This window comes from Zingiber officinale, chromosome 3B, assembly GCF_018446385.1.
Source record: "Zingiber officinale cultivar Zhangliang chromosome 3B, Zo_v1.1, whole genome shotgun sequence".
NCBI lineage: Eukaryota > Viridiplantae > Streptophyta > Magnoliopsida > Zingiberales > Zingiberaceae > Zingiber > Zingiber officinale.
This window is the reverse complement of record NC_055991.1, coordinates 19,172,117-19,187,821: the sequence shown is the minus strand read 5'-3', so window position 1 is coordinate 19,187,821 and position 15,705 is coordinate 19,172,117. Positions and strand designations below refer to the sequence as shown.

General features: G+C 36.0%; 3 protein-coding genes across 4 annotated transcripts; 1 reads left to right on the top strand and 2 right to left on the bottom strand.

Moving 5' to 3' along the window:
- Nucleotides 1-1,321: 1,321 nt before the first annotated feature.
- Nucleotides 1,322-6,455, top strand: LOC122056072 (putative pentatricopeptide repeat-containing protein At4g17915). The gene is made up of 3 exons (XM_042617850.1): nt 1,322-3,635; nt 5,340-5,947; nt 6,071-6,455. The coding sequence occupies exon 1, from the start codon at nt 1,646-1,648 to the stop codon at nt 3,020-3,022; it is 1,377 nt and encodes a 458-aa protein (XP_042473784.1). The 5' UTR covers nt 1,322-1,645; the 3' UTR covers nt 3,023-3,635; nt 5,340-5,947; nt 6,071-6,455.
- Nucleotides 6,456-7,923: 1,468 nt separating this feature from the next.
- LOC122056071 (succinate dehydrogenase subunit 7, mitochondrial-like) lies at nt 7,924-11,336 on the bottom strand. Of its 2 annotated transcripts, none has more exons than XM_042617848.1 (4): nt 11,175-11,336; nt 10,980-11,063; nt 8,734-8,836; nt 7,924-8,188 (listed from the first exon to the last, which is right to left on the bottom strand). In XM_042617848.1, exons 1-4 carry the CDS (start codon nt 11,238-11,240, stop codon nt 8,133-8,135), a joined length of 309 nt encoding a protein of 102 aa, XP_042473782.1. In that variant the 5' UTR covers nt 11,241-11,336; the 3' UTR covers nt 7,924-8,132. The 2 variants fall into 2 exon arrangements, with proteins under 2 accessions (XP_042473782.1, XP_042473783.1); XM_042617849.1 differs by having other exon boundaries at nt 10,980-11,060; nt 11,175-11,329.
- A 2,017-nt stretch (nt 11,337-13,353) lies between these two features.
- Nucleotides 13,354-14,174, bottom strand: LOC121968114 (copper transporter 5.1-like). Its single transcript, XM_042518614.1, has one exon. The coding sequence runs from the start codon at nt 14,005-14,007 to the stop codon at nt 13,579-13,581; it is 429 nt and encodes a 142-aa protein (XP_042374548.1). The 5' UTR covers nt 14,008-14,174; the 3' UTR covers nt 13,354-13,578.
- Nucleotides 14,175-15,705: the final 1,531 nt, after the last annotated feature.

Below are 15,705 nucleotides of genomic sequence, written 5' to 3'. Positions count from 1 at the left end.
TTTTATCTTCGCACGGATAAAGCTTGTCACGTTGGAGGCGCCTTCCAGCCTTGAATATAATTTTTCAGGAGCTATAAAAAAAGCCCTGGAGTTAGAAAACAGATAACTTGAACAACAAGTATTGTACACTTTCCTAATTTATTTTTAGCTATCAACTTCTATAAGAGGCTCCTCCGCCTACAACAAAGGAGAATTTTAGTAGAGTTTTCTTCAATGCCTTGGATTAACAACCACCTAGGTTGTAACCAAGTAAATAGAATTGTCCTCTTACTTTTTTTTTATTTAATTGTTCAATTAATTCATTATTATTATTGTGCTAATCAAATCTAATCAAAAGATCGAAAAAGGGGTTTATTTTTTTAGGCAATTCACCCCTTCTTGTCGGTTCCGCTGCGCTAATATGACCATCAATGTCCATATGAACAATTGACCTGTAATCTTGATACATTGTCAAACATCAAAATTCAACAATAAAACTCAAGCTTGAGCCAACTCAAGATTTGTCAATCTGATCAACCTTGACTCAGGGAAAATTGCACAAACAATAAAGAGGGAGAGTAATTATACTATACTCTTTTTCTCTTCACCATAATTTTTCCTACTGGATTTTCTTAGTAAAGTTTTTTAATGAGACGGTATCATAAATAACATCTAAAGGGGAGTGTTAAGAATATAAGTGGATCTAAAGGAGAGTGTTAAGAATATAAGTGTGGATGTCATTATGATTGAAGACCTATATTTTCACCATATCTTGATTAATCAGAAGTTTTGATTTTTCATCTCCCCTTTAATGTTAAGAGAGCTATCACTTCATATTCTATTCATTAATGTATTCTTTATATTTTAGTCATATAAATAGGACGTGTACAAAATTATTGGAATCTACTTGATTGAAAATTAAATAAATATCTTTCCCTTCTTTTCTCATGTTCATCTATCCTCTCATTGTTATACTCTTAGTTTTATTAGGATGTTGTTAATGTTTTATAATCGGATGTTGTTAATGTGTTAATGTTACAATACTCATTTACATTTGTTGTAATAAAGTATTATAACACCTGCACATAAAATTAACTGATTAATTGCAGCAAAATAAAAGGTGATAACTTCACCCGGATCCCTTCCACGACTGATTATTGTAATGCAGGTCGAAACTACCGAGCATTGGAATTGAGATGTTGGGATGAACGAATCGTCTTTTTTACAAACCTGACTGATTATTGTAATAGGAATTGGGCTTGTTATTGACGTAATTGGGCTTAACTGGGCTGAGTCCAATAAGAGCATGAGTTATATCCCTTTAGTTTGGCTAGAGTAACTCCGTAGTTTTCTTCCTCGTCTTTCCACATCGGCGGCCGCCCAACCTCCCGCTGCGGAAGTACTGCGGCGGATTCCTCCGACGTCGCCGGCCGTTCTCGCATCAAACTCTACGTCACTGATTTGTTCGATCTGTTTCGGTAGCGATTCTATATCTGAACGTGAGCTCTCTATGTAATTTACGCCGATCTGTCTGATATTTTGCGCCACTGGCCTACTCTTCAAAATTCGATCTTGCTTAAATTTCACTTAATTTTTACGGTATTTTTGTGGATCTTTGTTGATCGGTGTGGCACTTCGATTCCGCTTCGACTGCCCTTATGAGGTAATGATCCGCGGACTTTCGACATCCTTGTTGAACGTCTGCGTTGCTTCCCTTTGTAAAGCTCGGAACTTGGAAAAGGCTGAGGCTGTCATCATTGATGGTATTAGACTAGGTTGCCTCCCTGATGTTGTCACGTATAACACTCTGATCGACACGTATTGCTGGCTGGAAGGCATTGATGAAGCGTATTCGATACTTTATAGGATGAAAGAAGCAGGAATCAAACCTGATGTCATAACTTATAATTCTTTGATCGCTGGAGCTAGTCACCATGGCTCGCCATCACGATCCCTGCAGCTGTTTGAAGAAATGCTGCAGGTTGGACTCGTGCCAGATGTGTGGAGTTACAACACCTTAATGCATTGCTTGTTCAAATTCGGACATACAGAGGGTGCCTTTAAGATTTATGTAGAAATGAGATCAAAAAGTATCTCTCCCTCATCGACCACATACAATACCTTGATTAATGGTCTGTGCAAGTCTGGGAAAGCCGTGAGTGGCCTCAGGCTCTTTAGGTACTTGAAAAGGCATGGTTTTACTCCAGAAGTGATTACATACAATACAATTATTGATGGCCTATGCAAATCTGGTAGGCTAGCTGAAGCAAGGAAGATTCTTAAGGAGTTGGGTGAATCAGATTATGATCCAAATGTGATTACTTACACAACAGTCATGAAATGCTGCTTTAGACATGGAAAATTTGAGCAGGGATTTCAGATATTTGATGGGATGATAGAGAAAGGCTATACAACAGATGTGTTTGCATATTGTGCAGCAATAAGTGCATTGGTCAAAAGGGGTAATCTTGAAGATGCTAGTTTATGTGTAGAGAAAATGCTAAGAAATGGAATCAACCCGGACACAGCATGTTATAATACTATAGTTTATTTGCAGTGCAAAGAAGGTAACCTAGATTATGCATTTCAGTTGGTCAATGAGATGGAAGAAGCTGGAATTGCAAGTGATCATTATACATACTCTATATTGATAGATAGTTTGTGCAAGCTGAGGCATTTCGATGCTGCTAAAGAACAGCTAGACAACATGAAGATGAGAGGATTCAACTCAAATTTAGTGGCTTATAATTGCCTGATTGATGGGCTATGTAAGCATGGAGAAGTTGATTTAGCACTCACAGTATTCGAAAATATGGAACATAAGGATGATTTCACATATACATCAATTGTGCATGGACTAACCAGGAATAGAAGATTTCATAAAGCATCGAAACTGTTGCGGAATTGCTTAAAGGAGGGTAATAGTGTGCTCAGTTCTATTCACCGAGCTGTGATAGCTGGTCTTCGCATTGCAGGATTTAAAAAGGATGCAAGGAAATTAAGAGAATCTTTACGGATGGCTCGGCTTTCACAGTATAATTGAAGTACAACATATGAACTCTTGAAGATTAATTTTCTGGAGTAGAGATAATATTATGGCCTGGATATGCTGTGCTACCATGGAAAAAGCATGCATAATATGAGCTGCTTGTGTACATTGCAGATATCTTCCAAGCTTGATTTTACTCCTTTGGAACATGTAGGTCATGATCCTCTGGATTATCTTTCACAGTTTCACCTACTCAGTACACTGGCGAGTTTCTATCAGAGGATAGACTATGTGGTGCGCTGGCAATTACCTATTGCAGCACAGAGCTATACCACATACAATCACCTATTGCAGCACAGCCTCTTCTGAATTCTAGAGTTTTGGTTGAGAAGGATCTTGTGGTTGCAAGATGGATTCCAGTAGCCACTTTATCTTTCCATGCCATTGCACACTATAAATTGTGTGTGTGATGTTACAAGTAGAAGATAAATAACATTAACATTTTTGTAAGAATATCCTTCATGTGAAATTTTTCTACTCACAATATGTTATCAACCCAGAAATTCTGAGGTTCTTTGATTGTATTCTGGAATAAACTGGTGCTTTAACCTCACTACCTGTTGGCTGTTGCAATTCTATACTATTGCATAATAGAAGGTGGCAAAATGTGAGTATCTTTGTTTGCTTCTTGTGTCATTGCGAACCTTTTTGTTGAATTTACAAATGTAATTTTGTTATATGGTTTTGCTCCTGAATAAATTTATAAGCATTCAGTAGAAGTCAGCACAATTTGTGCAATCTTTTAAGGCTTATTCTTCTGACATAAGTTGTATGATACTATGATGTTTCATTTGGGTTGCTGAAAAGGGTAACATACTATTTACTATGTTGATTGTGCAAATCCTGCTACTTGATTTGGATCTCATTAAAACTTCTACCAGCACCACATTAGTGCTTGAACAAATGGAATTATATCAAATAAACCTTCCAGATTAAGTTTTTTGGTTCTGTTTGACAAATTAGATGATCTTTCTGTGTCTTGTGGAACTAGACAAAAACTTAGACATATGTAGATTGACATCTTCAAAGTTATCACCACTAGCAATCTATGGAATCACCATGGGACCCATATGTGCAGAGTGGCATTTTGAATGTGCAAGAAGGGAATCAGTTCCTGTTTGCCTCTGGTAATTTACTAGCAAGCGTCAAGAAGTGGATATTTGAAATCTGTTGTTTGCTGATTAGCCACCTTTCAAGTGTATGTACCTCTAGGATATTTTTTCTTTTTATTCCTGACAACCGTCCATAGCACAGGCTCACAAACCATTTATCAAGCATATGGGGTTTCACTGAATGGAAAAATTGTATAAACTTAATCTATCAATATTTCTAAGACAACTTAAAAGGTTGCAAATTTTCCATTCAAGGTTGAAAAACCAAAGTAAACCAAAGTCTAGATTGAATAGAAGTAAATTGAGCATTTATAGGGACTACATAATGAACATATTGAGAAGAGGGGATGCATTTATAGGGTCAAACTTATAACCTTTCCCATGTTTGGGCTCATCAATCATCTGAGCATTTAGTTTTGCCTTTAAATTTGTGTCATTTACTTGAACAAAGCTATCAAGAAAAAAGAGTGGCTTCCCCTTCACAATTTCCGAAATGGGTAGACTGACTGATGTATCATGAACTTCACACACACACACACACACATATTCTAGTGGGAATAATGATATACATATATTATGTTTTTTGTCAAATATAGGTGGTGTTGGATGATACAGATATGGCTATCAACTCTTGAAACTGTGATTAGAAATGGTTTTGCCGAATTGAACAAACATTTTCTTTTTCTCCTTTCTCCCTCCTGCTGTAGTTGTACTCTCGAATCCTGATTCTTGGCAGGACTTTAGATCTTTGCATGACATTGAACACAAATGGGAGAGGAGAAGGGGAGAAAGAAAAAGAAAAGGGTGATAAATTGTTCCCACTTAACAACTGCATGATGGTCGGATGAATTTATATAGTGAATCCAATAAGACTTGGATGAATGTTTCCTTGGTTACCAAAGCTTTGGATAAATCATTAAAGTTTGTAGCAAACTCTATCCATGGAGGAAAGAGAAAGAGGAACTGCTCTGTCTTATTTAGAAATGATTAGTTCTGCTGAAGCAGCAACAGGATGTTCTACAAACTTCGAATCATGCTGTTGTTTATTCTTTACTGCTTGATTAGATGATCTCAATGAATTTTTATTGTGCTGTTTTCGCCAATGCTCTCTATTCCTCATCTCTCCTATTATCTGCTGCAATTTCCTTCATCATCTTCTCTTCTAAATCATATCTAATCCATTGTATCTTCACCTGCAGAAACAGTTCAAGGTTTGAATCATGGTACGTCCTACAAGTCATCTGATATTTTAAGGGAAATCACATTGCGTGAATGCAAATTAGTGCATTCTGATAATTTGCTGTTAACCAGTATGTGACCTTTGTCAACAAAAATTTTCTTCATTTGTTGATTGATATTAAAGGTGGAGGTTTGAGGCTTATAGAACAAGCACACACACATTGCAATACTCCAACTCACTAGCCTGATCTTCTGCCCTTGCATTCTCAAGCCTTACTCAAGCTTAACCTTTGCTTCTTCTCTATGGTACCTACAAATATTATCATCTGTCCATCAAATTAAGTAACAATTTTCCTATATGAACCTGCTTTGAGTCTTAGTTCTTTCCTCATCTTTGAAAGCTTCTGATTCAGCGAACCTTTTTCTTCCACAACTCACTTCATAGTGTTCAAAACACCTGGACATGCACTCTTCCTCTGAACTCCATTGTGGTATGCTTAGATCAAAATGACTGCTGAAATCAAGCTTGGGAAATTGGCAGTTTTGTACCTTTGAATTGCCTCGCAGGGGAACTTGGTTCTATAATGTTCTGACATTTTGGTTTGCTGGAGCTATTACCATGAATCATGTAAGTTCCAACATTCAGTTGTGGTGCCCTTAGTTCTTTCTCGAAAACATTAATATTTGGTCACAGATGATCATAAGTAATGGGGGATCTTTATGATATCTGATGATTTGGTGACTTGTGCAGGAGATTGATGGCAATGGCTGCTGATCAACCATCTCTCTGCCTCATCCCACTTGGAAGGGATACTATTTATTCCTCCGGCAAAGCTGAAGCTTGATTTGCCAGGAGCAGGAGGATCCAACTTCTTCTGATCACCAGAAGTAGACACTTCTACTCTCCTATCTTTCCTTTTTCTAAAATCTTCTCTTTCATATTTGTCACTTAATGAGTAAAGAGATAAAGGTGGGCAATATCTCAATATATATTACGCAGATGATGGAATAGCAATTGAAGATGTCTTGTCTTAATGTTGTCTCTCTTTTTTTTCATTTGATTTGACGACTTGAAGCATTGTAAGGCTACTTCTATCCACACTGCTTGTCAGCAAGGGAAGCTGAAAAGTTCGTAACTCTCTGAGTAAGAGTAAGATTAGTTCCTCGAATTTCTTTGATTCATCTCGTGTATTACGGTGAGAGCAGATTACTCTTTCAGTGCTACGATCATAGCCTATGCTCTTAGGCCACTTCTCTGCATGACACTGAAGAATAAATTCTGTTGTGTCCACATGATGTTCACATATCTTCATGATATAATATTGTCTATTTTGGATTTAAGTTTTTATGTCTTTGCTCTTGGACTCTCTCCAAAATACTTTATATTAATAGAGATATTTTATATCTTTTTAAATTTATGAATTTTATCAAATCTTTCTAATGTGGGATTTTGATTGATCCCAATAATATGAGACTCACTCTGGATCATTTCCGTGAGCATTCGGTCGCTCTAAGCATTCGATCATTTTCATCTACTTCGGGTTTTTTTACGAGTATCCGGTCATCTTGACCTATTTTGGACTCACCCTTAATTTCGTTTAAGGTCATTCCACATTATATCTAGTCTGGATCATGGTTCTGATGTTATTTGTTGTGCTTAAAGAATGTCTACATATTTCTATAATGACATGATCTTATCCATTTTAGGCCTAAATCTTCATGGCTTTATTTTTGGGTTCTCTCAAAAAAAAAAAAAATCTAATGAAGATATCTTATATTTTTTTAAACTCATTGTGAAATTTTAATTGAACCCTAGATATTCCTACACGTTTCATGAGCTAAAACTTACATCTCTAATCCACCTTTTGTTTCCTTTGTGAAAGAAGTCCAGTAGTCTGAGCATTGTTGTTGTGTGATGTTGCCCTTCGTGAAAATTGATTGAACCTTGAGTGTATACACAATCTTCATCGCTGCAAAGTTTACATGCATGCATTTTTAAATGTCTTTTATAAGCTTTAAAGTTTACATGCATGCATTTTTTAAATGTCTTTTATAAGCTCCACGTCAGTTGTTCAAAACACAGAATTTATTTTATATTTTATATAAATAAAATCTTTATATCAACTAATCTATTTATACTTTAAATTTAAATTCCATAAATAATACTTCTATACTTTTCTACATGTAGAGAATAAAATTTATTCTGTAAATATTAAATATTATTTAATTTAAAAAAGAAAAAAAGAAAAAAATATTATATTGAATAAAATAGTTGATTTATCTTAAATTTTAAATATATTATAAAAAAAAAATTGATATGGCTGATCTTAGAATCATTCTTTATGCATCAGAATTTTCGTTTAAATCGTTTTAAACATTTAATAAAAATCAACAAATATTTACGCACAAGCAAATATTTAGTCAGTCGGATTCAAAATTCGCATACTAAATTTTATTTTAAAAAAATATATTTAAAATAATAATAATAAATTCTTAGAAAAAAGATTGATATCTAGAATCCAGTATTGGAATCAAAATATGACACTACAGATTAATAAGAAAAAAAAGGTAAAAAAAAAACTAAAATATCAAACTCTGGTCAAATTAAGATAATGCAATCACCATGCATAATATTTTGTTATCCCAGAGAAAATGAAGCTATCAGTCACAACGGTAAAAGTTCATCGCAGGAAGCAAATTTATTCTAAAGCCATAGCCAAAAAACACAAGCAAATGTCTGCAAAGATCAAATGAAGAGCATTTGAATGCAAATTGTCTTGTTGGTGTTCACAGCTCACCGCAGCTATCAGCTATCAGTGCCTTTGTTCCTTTCTCACAGTTGCCACTGCATAAAGTTCGTAGGCGCACGCTGGAAAATGAAACAAAAGATCAAAACTTGCAGTAAGGTGCTGTAATAAGAGAATCATCTCTGGTAGAATGGCTAGTCAATTTATGCAAGGAAATTGTCATTTTATCTTCTTGCAGTAAACACAACATCGAAAAGAATTTACCTTTTTACAACAAATCCTGACTAATAAAACACAGTATGTGCAATAATAGACGTATAGGAGAGATGATTTAGATAAACATACTCTGGAACTGAGTGATAGGAAGCATCCATTGAGGAATAGGCATATATAGTGAGAATATTGGAAATCAAAGGCATAAAGAAATTTAGCAAACACAACTCGGCAGTGGACAATTTGAATTGAGGCAACGAAGACTCTTTCTTAGTTAGGAGGGAGAAAAAAACAAAAAAACAAAGTAATTTTTTAAAAGAACTAAGGCATCACCAAGCTGAAGAATATCATTGATTGAGACAAAATTTCATACTAAAGAGGCAGTATTGCATGTTATAAAAAAGCCTAGAACTCTAAAGAACAGGCATGTGTTTCATGGGGAAAATATATATACCCGCAACAACAACTATAGTCAGAACATCTCCGATCTTTGACACCCGCTTCAAGTTATTTTTGTATGATTTGAACTTCTTTAATGCAGGATCTTCTTCCAAGAGCTGTATATTGAGGTTACTGATCACATTAAGTAAACACAAAGAAGTACACGCAAGGTTGAAATATAAATGAAAACACTTCAAGCAATCCCATGAAGAAAAATAAAAAGATGAGCAGTGTTTTAAGGTTTCTGAAGTTTCTACCAGGATGAGTGAATGTCTTGCTAGTTTGTTTTCATGTTAGTCAAACACAAATTTTCTTCTTTCCGTCATCTATGTTACCTGCTGATGTGAAACAAATTGGAGAAGGTTTCAACTGTTTACATATATAGATGTGCATGCACTATTTTATTGTTTTATTTTTAAATTAGAATTGATCTAAATTTGTGACAAGTACCAGCCACTTTTATCTAGTTCTCACAGATTCCTCTTCTATAATGCCATAACATGCACAAGGTTTATTCTCTGTAGTGATTGACTTTAAGTTTTACATAAGCTGGAGAGGTGATGAAGGAGCATCCTCACCTGACCCATGAGAACCTTCATTAGAATACTTTAATGATGTTAAAGATATATCTGAAGTACATATCCATTATGTACATCAGCAAGACATGAATTTCAAATATTTGGGAATAACTATATGGATTTTATTCCATCATGGGACTCAATGAACTCTAGATAAGACTATATCTAGATTATTTTTTAACACTACGAATTCTATTTAGAGACTATATGAATTCCATGAATACTACATAAACTCTATGATTACTGTCTTACTAGTGGTATCTAGGTTTTAGATTGCTGGCCACTTTCTACCCCTCATGCCTTCAACTCTAGTAAATTTAACTTTTTAACCAGAAAAGCAATTGCTCATTTTTTGAAAATGTCCATGCAAAGAAGATATATGTGAGGTAGGAATTGACGCCTCTGATCAAAGCATATGGCAGGCTCACCACTCTAGAGGATTGCATCTAAGCTACAGGCTCCTAATAGATATATATACATGCCGTCCTTTTCATTCCTTCTATATCAGGTGTAACCAAATTTAAAGATGCGGACATTAGCTCTATAGAGACATAATAAATCAAATCAAGTGACTCAGTGCTTATACGATAAAAACATGATGACAAGAGGATAGAATCGTTTTGATGCATGAAAGTTTCCCACCATCAACTTCTTTATTTACTTTTTCACACCATTGGGATTCTAAACTACAAAACTCTTATTGGTCATCCCACATGAATAAAGTTACCTAATGTGCTTGATCCAATCAGGATACTTTTTCATCATATTTGTCCATGTTCTCGAAATAGACTTTCAAATAGTCAAATAAATGTTTCTAAAGATGACACTTTAGGAGTCTCACCCCAGTACTTTTGTAACAAAGGAAAAAGGAAATCCTTTTCACTAGATGCTCTTGACAAGTTAGGAGACATGGCCAAACTATCCTGCAGTAGACTAGGCTGCAAACAATTGAAATAACATGACCACTTCAGCATTCCCAAACAGATATTGCAAGCATGCTCCATTCTTTTGTTTATTAGATCACTTTGTATAATTTTGTATGAAGCTAAGGTGACAAACAATTATATCTTAAGAGTCAACAAAGTCAGGAAAATTTCATGCCTCAGGATCTTATTCCACATCTCAAACAAAGTTCTAGTGATATCAAACACCTGTTTTGGAAATTTTACATCATTAATCAAATGCTAAGATGATCCTTTGGCGATGAACACCTCGATAACTATTGGCGATGATGCCATTTGGTAATGATCACAAACAAGAAAAAGGCCATAGATATAAAGGCGCAAGATCTGGTCAGATAAAACATTTTCATGAACCTCTATAATCAGTCAATTAGGTCTAGACCAGGTAAAAGAATGCCAAATTGGAGAGTTTGATTTATGGGCTGCCATGAATAAGTCATAGACTTGCTTGTGCCATAAAAACTAGTGAGGACTGACCGATAGAGTACGATATCGAACAACAGTAGTTTGAACCATTCCCAAGCGACTAATATTTCCTACTGACCATCTGCGACGCAAATCGGTAAGATCAAAATACTACAACCCACCACGAAACCCCACGAACGCTTGCTAAACAAGGGGATCGGGACGCAAACATGAAAAAAAAAACAAAGCTTTAATCGCAGATCAAGAAGACAAAAAGATCATCGAAAGCGGAAACGGATCAGGCAATTGCTCACCGCTTTCTCGCGAGCGCCGAGATCGATGTGGTATCCGCGTCGAGCGATGTGGTTGGTCGGCAACGGCGACGGCAGCGTCTCCTTCTAGAATCAAAGAGAAGATAATGACATCGTAGATAGAGTAAGCGAATAGATCATGAACAGAATCTACCAGAGATCAAATCAAGGAGAGAGAGAGACGAGTGAGAAAGAAACCTGAGGAGCGGAGCGTACGGCCCCGAAGAGGGTCGTCGTCTGGGCGAATCTTCGAAAGGCCGCCATCAGGAAGGAACGCTAACAGGTCGTAGGTTGAGACCGTCCGAGGAGAAGGATAGCCCGATCGTCGCGTGGAACTCACGAGATCGAAAATTCCATTTAACCCCTTTTCTTTTCCCTTAATTCTCTAATTAAAATTTTGGTAAATGGATCAAAAAAATCCCCAACTACGACTGAAACTTTATCCCAATCCATAAGTCAGTAAAAAGTTGTTTTAGCTACTGATCAAACGTATTTATTTGCTTTAATCCCGGCACTAATTTACTTTATTACCCTCATTTTAATTAAAATCCATTATTTCCTTCTCAATTTTCTATCACCATGTCATCCAATTTGAGATAGGATCTCTTGAACCACTTTTTATAGTTCAGAAGACGTACCATTCGTATTTGTGGTCAGATCGTGATCGCGATCCGGCCGTAAATGATTACGATCCCTTCTTAGGTTCACCATCCCCACTAGGTTATAGTTTTTATTCGGAGCGGGCGGCTGAAGGCCGCCCGAAGGACATCCTCACTCGGTGCCCAATAACCTGATCACTTATCTACCACCGGAGGTCTCCGAGCGATCTCCGGCCACACGCTCCGAGCAAAAATTATAACCTGGTGGGAATGGTGAACACAGGAAGGGATCACAACCATTTGCGACCGGATCGCGACCACGATCCACTCACAAATACAAGTGACACATCCCCTGCACCACAAAAAAGTGATCCAAGAAATATGTGCTCATCAAATTTAGTCTACCTTGAAAGTCAAATTTTATTTTTTGTTAATATAACAAATCTAAAATAAAATATAATTCCTCTTCAATTCCATACTATTTAAAAAATATACTCAATTCTAATTAAATAATATTAAATTTAAGTGAATTATACTTTATTTTAAATTTTTGTACTTTCTCTCAGATAAATTTGATCGATTCTCAATGATAAAATATACTTGATTTTAATTAAATGAGATTAAATTTAAGAAAAATTATTTCTCATTTTAGATTTTCTATATCTTCAAATTCCTCGTGACAAATCGATTAATTATTGATCAATTTTTAATCAATCAGAGTAACTCATAAAAAAAAATATATTAAATTTTAATTAAATAGTACTGAATTTATGAAAAATTATATCCAAATCTTACTTTTTAAGCGAGGGGTTTAAATTTCGCTCCATTAGTTTTGAAAGTAAACGACGTTTCCTCGGGTTCGTCTCTCATTAAAAAAAAAGTCATCACTGTGGGGTGAGATAAATATCCCTCATTATTGATCCCTTTTCAAAAAGTATATATAGAGCTCCCCACCGTTACTCCAATAGACGTATTAAATAAATCCGAAGCTAAACTCTGAAATATTCGGCCGAACTCTCATATTTCTATTTATTCTCTTGTACGCATCACATCCATTGAGGCAAAAAATAAATAATAAAAAATGATTTTGATTTGGCTTTGTGCGTTACTCATATGATTTTGGTTCTAAAGAAGATATGTTTTGATATTACAGATTTGTTTTAGTTCATATTGGGTGATTAATTTTAGATGACCGATCCGGTCAAAAATATTTATTAACAGACGACGATCTATCTGCCAACGTTCTTTAAGTCATTTGAGAAATTGAAAAGACATCTGCCTCCGGCTTTTTTCTTAAGTTAAAATCACATTTTTTGGAAATCAAATACAGGGATCGTTCATCCTTGCTTGCATCACTATCCACTCAACAGAATTTTTAATGTTCATATTTCCTTTCCTCTTTGATTCACAAATAGCTGCAAACTTATTGTCAAGTGGTATTGATCTTGTGTTCCTGATGTTATTGTTGTTTTTTTTTCTAGAAAACTTTGTTCATCATGTAGAAGAAAAATATAAAATAAAAGCTGCATCCAATTGCTGCTGTTATTGCTTTTGCGGTAGAGAAACATTAATTTAGTGATGAGAGAAGTTACGCCGGCGTCTTTGTTTAACATCTTGTTTGTTCCTTGCAAAATATGAAGTGAGCTTCTCCTTGAATAGGACAAATTTAGAGCTGGCAATACTTAGGTATCTTCCAATAACAAACAAGAAAGAAGAATAACTTGAAGCAATCATTATGAACAGACCTACTCCAACGGATTAGGATGAAGATTGAAGAATTTAAGTTCATCATCAAACAGGATGAAAATTTCTATAGCATATCAAAGACTGAACAAGATAAAGGATAATACAATAACCATGTACATGAGGTTTTACCATAAATATCGTATTCTTTTTCTTTCAGTTCATAGAAGGGCAATAGAGCGAGACGAAACGATCCGAAAAATAAGGTAGAAAAGGCAGAAATTTGAGGGGCGAAACGTACGAGGAGGATTCGGATCCGATCAAGCGCAGGCGCAGGGGTTCTCCACCACGACCATGTCCTCCTCCCCGCCGCTCCGGAAGAGGAAGTACCCGGCGGCCAGGCCGACGACGACGGCGAGGAAGACGCCGGCGTTGAAGGACATGACGGCGAGCATGAGCAAGTACCCGATCGCGGAATTGACGCCGAAGAGGACGGCGGTGGCGGCCCTGGCTACGGGAGCAGCGACGGAGAAGGGGGCGGGTTCGAGGAGAGGGGAGGCGATCGGGGAGGGCTTGGATCTGGTGGCGAGGAGCTTGAATCGGAGGCGGCGGTCCTCCATGTACTGGTAGAAGGCGGCGACGGCGAAGAGGGCAACGAGGCTGAGGAGGTAGGAGGTCCAGGAGTCGGTCCGCCACGAATCGAACAGGATCGTGGCCTTGATGCCCCAATAGAAGGTCATGTGCATCATCTTGGGAGCTGAGATTGAAGGAAGCGCAGTTGGAGGAGAAAAGAGGCGGAAGAAGAAGAGGAAGAGGTTGGATCAAAGGCGGAAGAAGAAGAGGTGGGATCAAAGGCGGAAGACTAAATTGCACGTCCCAAATACCTCTAATTTTAAGAACGATTTTGCCCTTGTAATTTTTAACAAGCAACCAACCAGTCCGATGCCGAATATATTCGACAAAAATGTTTTAAAATAAATAAAAATAAAAATGACACTTTTTTATATTTATAATTATTAAAAATATTTACAAAACACACTTATATCCAAATAATTTTTATCAATTTAATCAAAATTACTTAAACGGGATTGATCAAATATTTAAGTTAAAAATGTATGTGATATTCTAATTTGATTTTAAGTTTAAAATTATAAATAATTTTAGTTCCAGATGAATTTAAAATAAAATTCAACCTTAAATTTGATTTAAATTATTTAAACTTTTATTCAAGCTCAATCCAACTATAGTTTGAATTCACTTCAATTCGAATTTGATTCGAATTATTGAGATTTTAATTTAAGGATATTTAAATTTAAGTTATTTAAAAAAAAAACTATAATTTGATGAATTTGGCTCGTGGACGATTCATAAACAACAATAACAACCAAGTCTTTTCCCACTAGGTGGGGTCGGCTGTATGAATCCTTTTACGTCATTGAACCCTATCTCCTATTATATTATCATCTATATTTAAATAAATTTTATCTTGTTTTATTGTTACTAACCAAGTCTTTTTTGGTCGTCCTCTTCCTCGTTTGATATGCATGTTTATCATGGTTTCACATCACCTAACTGGAGCATTTATTGGACGTCTAAGTATATGTCTGTACCATCTTAAACGTGTCTCTCGGAGTTTGTCCTCAATAGATGTAACTCCGACTTTCTCTCTAATGCTCTCATTCCTTATTTTGTCCATCTTCGTATGTCCACACATCCACCTTAACATCTTCATTTCTGCAACTCTCATCTTATGCTCATGTGCTCGAGTCATAGCCCAACATTCAGCTCCATATAACATAGCAGGTCTAACTGCGGTTTTATAGAACTTACTTTTAAGTTTAAGAGGTACTTTACGGTCACATAAAACACCCGACGCTCCCCTCCATTTCACCCATCCTGCTTATATTCTATGTAAGACATCTCTCTCAATCCCTCCATCATTTTGTAAAAATGATCCTAAATATTTAAATCTCTCGATTCCGGACAACTCGTCTTCTCCTATCTTAACAATTGTTTCATTACTTCTAATATTGCTAAACTTAAATTCCATATATTCTGTCTTTAATCTACTAAGCTTAAAACCTTTTCCTTCTAGTGTTTCCCTCCAAGATTCAAGCTTAGCATTTACTCCTTCACGTGTCTCATCTACCAAAATAATATCATCTGCAAACAACATGTACCACGGTACTGTGTCTTGAATGTGCGCAGTGAGTTCGTCCATAATTAGTGTAAAAAGATAATGACTTAGGGTTGATCCTTGATGTAACCCTATCTTTATTGGAAATGCTTCAGTTACTCCGCCTGAAGTATTTACTCTAGTCGTTACATCCTCATACATATCCTTAATTAGTTCAATATATGTTACGCTAATACCTCTCTTTTCTAAAATTCTCCATATAATTTCTCTTGGGACTCTATCATAAGCTTTTTCTAAGTCAATGAATACC

What these genes read in the sequence shown, in the direction of transcription:
- LOC122056072 (XM_042617850.1), top strand. Translation starts at nt 1,646, where the DNA reads ATGATCCGCGGACTTTCGACATCCTTGTTGAACGTCTGCGTTGCTTCC.
- LOC122056071 (XM_042617848.1), bottom strand. Translation starts at nt 11,240, where the DNA reads ATGGCGGCCTTTCGAAGATTCGCCCAGACGACGACCCTCTTCGGGGCC. An exon ending in TCGGCGCTCGCGAGAAAGCG is followed by an intron (nt 8,837 to 10,979) that starts GTGAGCAATTGC and finishes CTCAATATACAG; the next exon opens with CTCTTGGAAGAAGATCCTGC. An exon ending in GACTATAGTTGTTGTTGCGG is followed by an intron (nt 8,189 to 8,733) that starts GTATATATATTT and finishes TTCATTTTCCAG; the next exon opens with CGTGCGCCTACGAACTTTAT.
- LOC121968114 (XM_042518614.1), bottom strand. Translation starts at nt 14,007, where the DNA reads ATGATGCACATGACCTTCTATTGGGGCATCAAGGCCACGATCCTGTTC.